This window comes from Apis laboriosa, unplaced genomic scaffold, assembly GCF_014066325.1.
Source record: "Apis laboriosa isolate Shangri-la unplaced genomic scaffold, ASM1406632v1 scaffold11_cov152, whole genome shotgun sequence".
In the NCBI taxonomy this organism is placed as follows: domain Eukaryota; kingdom Metazoa; phylum Arthropoda; class Insecta; order Hymenoptera; family Apidae; genus Apis; species Apis laboriosa.
The window spans coordinates 4,985,595-4,995,634 of NW_025221020.1; the positions used below are offsets into that span (position 1 = coordinate 4,985,595).

Below are 10,040 nucleotides of genomic sequence, written 5' to 3' on the forward strand. Positions count from 1 at the left end.
TCGTATCGTATTCGATCTCGTCATCGGTCTCTTTCTTCTGTTTTCCCCCCTTTCCCTCCCCCTTTTTTTCTTTCCTTTTGGATCGTTCGAAAAGAAGGAACGCGAGAGTTGGATGATCGCGCGCGAGGCCGTTTCCCTTTCACATCCCAGGAGGCGAAGGGAAACCGAAGGTTTTAAATTGAAGTAATTAAAATCCAGGCATAAGAGGGGGAGTCAGAAAGTTGGCTATTGTCGGTAGGGAGCGTGCGCCTTGTTAAATTTCTCGGTCGAGCGCAAGTCTCTATTTCCAAGTGGAGCGAAACGGATGGCCAATGGCCAATGATCACGCTGCGTCCTTCTTCCGCTTCCGCGGGCTTCCTCTCCCTCGTTTTCCTTCGCCGATTCTTTCGCTACCCTTTCTGCACCAACCTGCTCCTCTCCCTCCGCCTCGTCGATACTATCTCCTGGGAAATCCCTTGATAAGGAAGCATAAAAAAAAAAAAAGAAAAGAAAAGAAAAGAAAAAGCGAACGTAACTATGAAAGCAACGGGATACGGATACAGGTTTTTTTTTCGAAGAATTCTGATCGACGTTTCTGATCGAGACGAGAAATTCATTCGTCGCATCGAGAGGGGAAGGGGATAAATCGTGGACGACGAATAGAATTTCAAACTTCAGTTTCTCAGCCTCGATTTTAAGTAGCCTCGAACCGTTAAGCCGCGTCGAACGATTCTATGCCGTGTTCCTGTTCCTGGGCTGTCGTTGGCAGCCCTTCTCGGATACATTTCCAATATTCCTCGACGCCTCGTTTGTATTATATGCATCTCGCGCAACTATTGACATCGGCAACGAGGACGATTCGTTTCGTGGTCAAAGGAATCGGTTGGATTGACATCGGATCGTGTTATTCCCTATTTATTATCGTCCCCCGGCTGAAAAGCATCGCTCGTTTTCATTTCGCCTCATTCTCGGGAAAGTAGGCGAGCGAGTACACCTACCGGTTTAATCATCGTCGGCCTTCCCCCTCCGAATGGGAAAACACTTTCCTCTATTTTTCCCCCCTCCCTATCGCGCCCCTTCAGATCTTGTTTTTTTCCAAATTCAATGTTTGCCGCGACATATTTTAATATATCGAACGTTGACGAGTTTATTTACGCGAGACGATGAAAATAACGATCCTCCACGCCCCTCGAATATTATAATTCTTCGGATATTTCGTTCTCGATTCAAACGGCCCGCTCGATATTCGTGCAAATACATAACGGATACACTGGACGCACTGGTCGAGGCAGAAATTTCTCGTACTGGCGAGGCCTCGGAGGTTAACCCCTTCGTTTCGTACGCAAAACGAGAGCGGGAGGGAGGATAGGCTTTTGACACGGTGTCATCGACTGGTCGTATCGGTTACACGCCCATTTATAAGCGGAACGGAGGCGAGAAATTCTGATATCATCCATCCATTTGGACAGCGTTGATTTTTGACGCTCATTTCGTATTCGTGCGACATTTATTGCGGCACAATCAAATGCAATTAAAATATTCATGCATCGGCTCGATTCAAAGCGAAGTGAAACAAGTATATATACAGGAATATCGGAAGTAGGTACAATGTGTGCGTATGAAAATTTCACGGATATTGAAGTAATTCGTTTCGATGAATAAAAGTGAAAATCCCGTAGAAGGTTTCGCGCCGAGATACACCATGAGGCTATTCATTTGAGAGGTGAAATTAGAAGAGAGATGAAGGAAGAAAGGGAAGAGATGAATGTATATAAACGTAAGCTCGGGATCTCATATCTTCATGGGAATGTCTTCGTTAACCGCCACTCTCAAAGTTTTGATTTGCTCGATATCCAGCTCGAGATGGGCGAACATCTCGTCGTCCTCGATCTGTCTCAGCATTTTCGGATCCATCGCTACCATTTTCTTCAAAGCTTCCGGCGGTGGTATCTGCAACGGCAATTAAGAGGATTTTAGGCGGATCCGGGAAACGTTGTAACGAACGAAGGAATTCGGTTCTAATTATTCGTTTGTCTTAAGCGCAGCGGCGTTGGTAGCGCAAAGGTCAATACAGGAGGGAAAGAAGCGAAGTGGAAATGGACGTATCGATAATACCGTCGCATCTTTCGAGAAATCTCTTTATAATACGGTATAATTACCTTTGGATGCTCTTGAAGCCACTCCACGAAACCTCTCACGCTTCTAAGCATCATTATATCTTTCCAAACAGCTTCCATCGTTTCGATATCCACAGGCACGTCCTCGCATTCCAGCCATCTCTTGTGTACCTGATTATCGGGCGGTATGAATTGAATATTCAGAGGCAGAGCCGTGCCGAAGGCTTTTATCTTCGGTGGAGTTTTTTCCGCTTTCGCATCCCTCATCACGTGTTTCTTCGTCATGATGAGCTTGCTCGCGCCGGGCGAGTTTCTCGTGAAGGCCACCTCCGCGGGCACAACCGGCATTTCCTTGATCGACACCTACTTAAAGGGAAAAAAAAAAAGAAAGGAAGGAGTTAAACGCAAGAAATAAAGCGTACAGGTGCGATTAAACGAGACAGCTGTGCAAACTTTCTCGCGAGATTCAACTTCGGAAGGGAGGAAACGGCCTTCCACCCGAAACGTGTTGTTCAAAGTAATTAGAGATTCGAGTCGATATTTGAGGAGAATTTTACGAAGAGCTCGTACCAAAATCAATAACGCTTGCGTGGAATGGGTAAATATAAACGGATTAAAATTAGAGCTTTTATTAAGTATCCTGATATGTATTATTTGAATACTCGAGATTCGAATTTTCTTCCTTCTTTTAATTGGATAGTCCCAAAAATTCTCGACCAAAAAATAAATTGGGAACAAAGAGTAAATTTATTGATGTACAGTGAAACCTCGATTAACAAATTCAATGTGGATGAATATATATGAAAAAAGTTTTCAGATAACCAGAATTATTTTTTGCATACGCGTTTAAAACGAGTATTGTCACAATCATTTCGTTGTACTTTTTTGTAATCGTTTCTTGTATATAAATCGATATCCTCCATCCTCCTCGATTAACGCGTCAACCGAGTTCTATACTCGAAACTCTAAATCAAATATTCGAGTACTGCTTGAATCTCGATTAAATAGATATTCAAATACAATAGGATTCGAATGAGGCAACGGTAAGAGCCCTAATTAAAATCTGTCCAACAAACAAGGGAACATCAACGATATTTCTCTTTAACCTGTAACGTTCTGCAAATATCCGCACTGAAATCGATTTCAAACATATCCCTGAGAACTTCCTCGTCGATGGTATTATCCGTCCCGCCCAAAGATTCGACCCACTGGCAGAAGTCCTGACATATCCTTTTCATCGAGTTGTCGGCTCTCATTTTGAGCGTCGCCTCCGGATCGTAGCCCTCGAGATCTTCTTTCTTCAAAGAGCGCCACGTAATCACCTGTCCCCGTAAAAAGATATTATCTTTCTTTTTCTTTTTTCTTTTTTTTTCTTTTCCCTCCCCCTTTATCTCTCTTTCGCCCGACACTTTTATTTTTTTCCACATCTTTCCGATCGTTAGAAGATTACTCTATCGCTATCAATCCGATATCGCACCTTACGTCTTGGTTTCATCAGAAATAGAGCGTAAGGATTGTATCTACGCTCCATGGGCAGTTTCTCCTCATCGGGCGGTTCCTCGTCTTCCAATGTCGGTGGATTCACCTTGATAATTATAAAAAGAAGAAAAAAAAGGTTATCTTTAAAAAGATGGATTAAAGTAGAACAACAAACTATAAATATCGGGTAACCAAGAATGTTTATTTAATTAAAGTATAAGAGAAATGCATGGAATAATATAAATAATCGTTTTTAAATTGGACTCGTGGTAAATTATAATTAAATGTTTTATTTCTATTGTGCTCGATTATGGTGAATCTATTAAAATTTTCTTTTCCATAAGATTCCTTCTCTTTCATATTGTTATATATATCTAATTCTCTTTTTAATAACTCGACTCGAATTCAAAAAATCAAAAAATAACGAAGAAACGAATGAAAATTTCTTTCTCTATATTTTTTGTATTTTCTGTTCTTCTTTGTCGTGAAAAAACAATCAAATATTTCTTGATTACCTAATAATAACAACTCACAACATCCGTCTAGTATCGAGTTATAATAATTTTTGTTTTTTTGTTTTTTTTTTTTTTTGGTTTTTCAAAGGAAAACGAAAGTACGACAAACTTACCTCCAAACTGTCGAAACTTTCTATTTCGACTTTCTCCTCCTCGACTTTTTTTTCTTTAACTATCTCTTGTTTTATATGCCATTTGGGTAGTTTCATCAATTTCGAAATTTTATTATAAGTATCTATAGGTAGTATCCGTTTCAAGAGTTTGATGTTATGTATGGGTGGCTGATCAATGGAGAAAAGCAAATCAGAAGGATATTTATCAGGATACAAATAACGTTTAGAATCAATTAACAACCTGACGAGATTCGTAATCATTCTATTACGCTCTCCTGTGATCGGGTCGTCGTTCTCGCTATTTTTCGTCAACCGTTCCGAAAATTCTTTGCACAAGATGTTTAACATATCGGTGGACGATACGTTCTCCTCGAGATTCGTTAAAATTTCCACGATCTCGTCCGGACGTGTAAGCGGCAAATTCGTCCCGGCTCTCGATAAATCGGTCGCGAGTGGTGTTTTTAAAAGGCCATCGTCACGAGTCTCGTCCAATTCTCGTAATGTGCCCTTTGACGCGTCGTCGCGATATATTTCCGACTTGTTGGACGTCGGTGTTGATACGGAAAAGCCCGAGAAGCTGGTTCCCTTTCTGAGAACGCGTTGCCGCTTCTCCACGATCGTTTCACCTTTTTCAGCCGTCAATTTTTCCAGGACAGACTTCGCTTTCGTTAAGGGCCGAGGCGGCACAGGCTCCGCCTCGTCTCCGCTCGATCTCTTCTTCTCGAGGACACTTTTAGGCCTTGATTTTTCCGCAACCTGCTCGTCCACGGAATCGCTTTTTCTCAACGAGGATGTGTCGAGCAGGTCGACACGATGTTGCAGAGTCGTCGGTTTACGGTTTCTCAGGGCTCGAAGGGGCTCTAAGCTCGGCCTGAAATTCGTGGGAGCATGACAGGGCGCCAAGTATTTCGGTTTAGGTTGATCGTCGCCGATCGAGGTCGCAATCGAGTCGTCTTCTTCTTCCTCCGTGCTCTCGTTGCGTAACGAGGAACGACCTTCTTTCGTTTGTTCCAGGGAAGCGACTTGCGTCCGATTTATCTCGATTCGAGCCTCCTCGTTCAAATTTGTCGATGCTGCCTCGTCGTGTTGCGGATCCCCTTTACCTTTCTTTGTAATCTCGTCACGCGAAGTCTCCGGTTCCGCAGTACTTTTTTGCTCCGCTGCGTCCTCTGGTCGTTTCTGTATTCCCTTCTCTTGGAACGAGGAAGCGGCATCCTCTGTAACTTCACTTTCAGGAACATTGGATTCCACGTCGTCGAATCCAACGTTTCTCGTTTCAACTTCATCGTTCAAAATTCTTTCAATTTCGTTTTTAAGACTTGGTATGCTGGTGGAAGTGGAAATGGAAGTGGAATCGCTGTCTTCGAATGAATCTTTAAGCGACGTTACTTTGAATTTTTCATCATCTATAATTCTCTGCAAAACGGTTCTGGGTAGGGATATCTTTCGTTCGGGAGGAGTCTCGAACGATTTGTACATACACGGCAAACACCTGTCCCGACTTTTCCTTGGATAGGATAATTTTGGAATCGATGATAGAATACGGGTAAAAGGATTGTCCTCCAAGCCCTCTGACAACACGAATTCTGGATTAGGCCCCGATGTGTAACGAGATTCGGTGGGAATGCTTCTCGACGTTGACTCGTCGGATTTCAAAGCTCCGTTTTCATCGTCGGTACCTGAAAATTCTGAATCCTCGAGTGATTTTTGTTCAAAAATTGTCGGCATCTCGCAAATACGAGACGATTCTTCATTTAATTTATCTTTTTCAATCTGTTTACTTTTTACCAAAACTTGGTTGTCGTCATTACTTACCAGAAAATTTTCACTCAAAAATGATCCTTGTTTTAAATGGTCGATAGATTTCAATTTGAAATCTAAATTTTTGTCCTTTGACAAACGTTTCAATGCTTTATAAGCAGAACGAGCGGTATACTTTAAAGAATCTTCGTTTGGTAATAAATTTTCCTTAATTCGTTTCATCGTGGATCGATCAGTTGAAAGTTTCTTTCTAATTTCTTTTATCGTTTTATCATTCTCATGTAGAGCCTGATCCTTGGTTTTGAGATCTTTTTCCTTCGATAATTTTAAATATTTCCGTAATTTTTTCAATGTTGATTGGAATTCTGACATCCGAGGATATTTAGTCAGAATTGGTAGAGTGGTAGAATTATTTTCTTGTATCTTTCCTTCATTTTGAACACTGAAAGAAGCCCGGATATCATCCACTTTACCAGGATGAATTCTACCGGAACTAGGTTGAGGACCACGGGTATTTAATTTTGGGATTCGTACATTTTCAAATGTGGTAGAATAGCACATTGTATCCAGACTTTTTGGAACAGTTTGATGCGATCTCTTTAATATCGATTTTACGTTATCGAAACGATTTCTATTCGATTTAACGTTTGCTTTTATAAGATGTGACTTGTGCAAAGAATTGTCGGACGTATCGCGATCATCTAAGCAAGAATTAGAAAAAGAATTGCGATTAAACGATTGATTCTCAACGAATGTATTACAATCAATAGAATTGCAATATTTTTTAGGAAAGGAATTGTAGGATAATTTAAGAAAAGGATTTCTTACTGCGAGTAATTTCTTTTCCTTTTCGTCAATCATTTTCATCCAGTAATCTCTTATACACGGAAGAGGATATTCCCATCTGATAATCGATAATTTTCTTAAAAATTTATTCACGATAATATATATAATGTGAAAATATTTTCACGAGATTTATATACGTACCTTTTCCCTTTTACGATTTTCTTGTAGGTATATTTTCTCTTCATGCACGGAATACTCGTGTCAGAAGAACAACAAGAATTTTGAACACATTTAGAAGTGCTCATTTTATTACTCATTTAAAAAATATTACTTTTAAATCTAATTCTAAATTATATATCTACGGGATTTTTATCCGCGAACTTTTACTTCAATTTCAACTATCGATCAAACAAATTTTGACCAAATTCAGGACATGCGCATACACGGTAAGAAGTCTTAAAAGAAAAGAATTGCATTACATATAGGTTATATTACCATGAAAAAATACATGAAAGTACTTACCAATAATTTCTATTTGATCGATGAATGTTTAATGTTATCAGTTGTAGTAATAGCAATTTTCTTATTATAATGCAACTTATTAATTGTAGATAACGTTACGGATAAAATTCCTTTATAACGTTTATTAATTCAATACATTTTCCTCTCTCTCGTAATAGTGAAATATACTGACACTTGTGAATAAAATTAGATTTAAAATTGAAATAGATTTATTATTTAATGCATTTTTTTATTTCGTATCTCAGAGATATTACGATTTATTATTTTAATATTATACTCAAAGTTCTCACCATATATTAATATCGAAATCATTATCCAGAGATGTATTATAAAATTAACAATACAATATCTATAATTTTTAAATTAAAAGTTAAAATTAAAAATTAGAAAAAATTAAAAATAAATTTAAAAATTAATTAGATTAAATTAATAATAGTTGAAATTATAGCAGTTTTGAAAAAGAAATAATGAAATAAATTTATTGACATTCTATACCTTGTTTATTATCATGTACCAAGAACAAGTATGAACAAGAAGGGTAAAGTGAGAAAAAATAGGGATATGGTAAAAAATATGAAATCAACGCCATCTTTATAGATGCAAATGAAACAACAATATACAAACAAGAAAAGCAAATAGTAGAAGAATAAAAGATAGAATTGATTCTTAGCATCATTTCTCGAATATTAAAAATATCTTTTCAAGTAAAAATAGGATAAAATAGAATATAAATTGGAAACTAACACCATCTCTTAAGAGATAAAAATATCTTCCAATGAGCTCAAAAGATGGCACTAGTCATCAACTCTTATTCTACTTTATCTGTTTGAATAAATATTTTTAGCATTCAAGAGATGGCGTTACTAGTTAATTCTTATTCTATTTTTACCCTATATTTTTACCCTTCTTCTACTATTTATTATCCTTATTTATATTAGTTTCATTTGCGGCATTCTGAAGATGGCGTTAATTTCATAATTTTTACTCTATCTTCGTTCTTCTCCCTTTGTTTGCTTTCTTTATTGTACTAAACTGATTTATTGTAATTCTTAAATTGAAAGATAATGCCGATTTCTATCTTTATTGTATCTAACATATTAAATAAAAATCATAACAGAATTTACTTTTTATATATCATAAATATATATATATGTACTTAGATTATAGCTTGCCAGATGGCGTAAGAAACATTGATTGATGCAACACGAAATTTGCATAAAATGTCATGTCTAGTCTGTTTTGATCTGTGTCTGTGATAAAAAGCATATGACTTACCGTGGATAATACATTAACACAGTAACAATTTCCTATCCATTAGTAATAACAATAAAATATACTGATATTTACGAATAAAACGCACACAATCGTTACACTCACGAATAAACGTATTTTAAACACGGATAAAATACATATATATATTTTAAATGCGAAATTTTACATTATACCTGAAGTCGAAGATACAGTTTTGACGTATCTAAATAGGACAGTAATTGAAACAAAACTAATGTGACTTTTCTCCAGATAAGCATAATCTATTTTCTATTTTATTCAATTAATTTCTTGAATGTATAACAACAAAAAATATACTGATGTTAAGTCGTTTTACAAATTCTCATTTCCGTTTAAAATTGTGAATTAAATTAATAATTAAATAATTCGAATTTATCATTTGTAGATAACATCGAAGCATCACAAGTACTTATATAAGAGAATTATTAATCTTTCCATTTCATCATCAATGTTTGAATATATCGCAAATGATTAATTATTTGAATAAATAGATTTAGAAATAATTTGTGCGATGATAAAAGTTTAGAATCAATTTTATTTTAGTTTATAATAATATTTTATTTTATAATAATTATTTTAGTATTTATAATAATACTTTTAAACGATTATAAAAATTTATTAATATATCGAAAAAAAAATTTGGCAGCGGTGGGATTCGAACCCACGCCCCCGAAGAGACTGGTGCCTTAAACCAGCGCCTTAGACCGCTCGGCCACGCTACCAGATGTGAGGTAGTTTTTTATAATCAGTTTTTTAAGCAAATTGCAATATTTACATACGTTATATTTTTTATGTATATAGTTCTATAATTAATAAAAATAAATAATGTGTATCAGATATAAATTTATTGAATTCAATATCTCAATCTTTCTTCAGAGCTCATATTTGTTTAAATAAAACTTATTATACATATAATACATATAATAACAATATAAAGTTCTATTTTTTTGTAATTATATTTTAAATACTTTATAATAATTTCATCGATTATATTTTTCGTACTTATAACGATGTTTGAAACATTGTTACTTAATCTTCAATATATAACCTTAATATTAACAATAAAAGTGAGTTAGATTTTTTTTATATTTTACGCCATCAAATTTTTATCCATGTCATGCTTTTTAGCATCTGTGGCGTATTACAATTCTACATTAGGATCCCGTCGAGAGATAAATTCGTACTTTTGCTGGCCACATGTCGTGGGCGTAGATAGCATAGATTAGACAAAGGCAGTCTCCGGGCGGAGCTTTCGATCCACGTAGTTGGCGCATGCGTATAACGTTTTCTGTCCCCCACGCGCATCGTATTCCGTGAACCAGCATGTGATACACAGAAGCGAGAGGAACTAACGCATCCCTATTTTTTTTCGCACTTCGCGACGGCCATTTTGTATGCCGACTTAATATTCACCTCTCATTTTCTCCCTTCTCATCTGTAACTTTATATCGGCGCGATGAAGTTCAATTGTCACGCTG

At 36.6% G+C, this 10,040-nt stretch overlaps 1 protein-coding gene and 1 non-coding gene across 2 annotated transcripts; both read right to left on the reverse strand.

Annotated features, from left to right (window-relative positions):
* Positions 1-1,770: 1,770 nt before the first annotated feature.
* On the reverse strand, positions 1,771-7,067 carry LOC122719493. The gene is made up of 6 exons (XM_043945361.1): positions 6,952-7,067; positions 4,204-6,868; positions 3,574-3,681; positions 3,203-3,418; positions 2,139-2,459; positions 1,771-1,929 (listed from the first exon to the last, which is right to left on the reverse strand). Exons 1-6 carry the CDS (start codon positions 7,065-7,067, stop codon positions 1,771-1,773), a joined length of 3,585 nt encoding a protein of 1,194 aa, XP_043801296.1.
* A 2,135-nt stretch (positions 7,068-9,202) lies between these two features.
* Trnal-aag lies at positions 9,203-9,284 on the reverse strand. Its single transcript has one exon. It is a non-coding gene; the product is annotated as a tRNA-Leu (tRNA).
* Positions 9,285-10,040: the final 756 nt, after the last annotated feature.

Coding starts and splice junctions, on each gene's coding strand:
- LOC122719493 (XM_043945361.1), bottom strand. CDS start 7,067: ATGAGTAATAAAATGAGCACTTCTAAATGTGTTCAAAATTCTTGTTGT. Junction 3,419..3,573: donor TGATGAAACCAAGACGTAAG/GTGCGATATCGG, acceptor TTACGGGGACAG/GTGATTACGTGGCGCTCTTT. Junction 2,460..3,202: donor ATATTTGCAGAACGTTACAG/GTTAAAGAGAAA, acceptor CCCTTTAAGTAG/GTGTCGATCAAGGAAATGCC.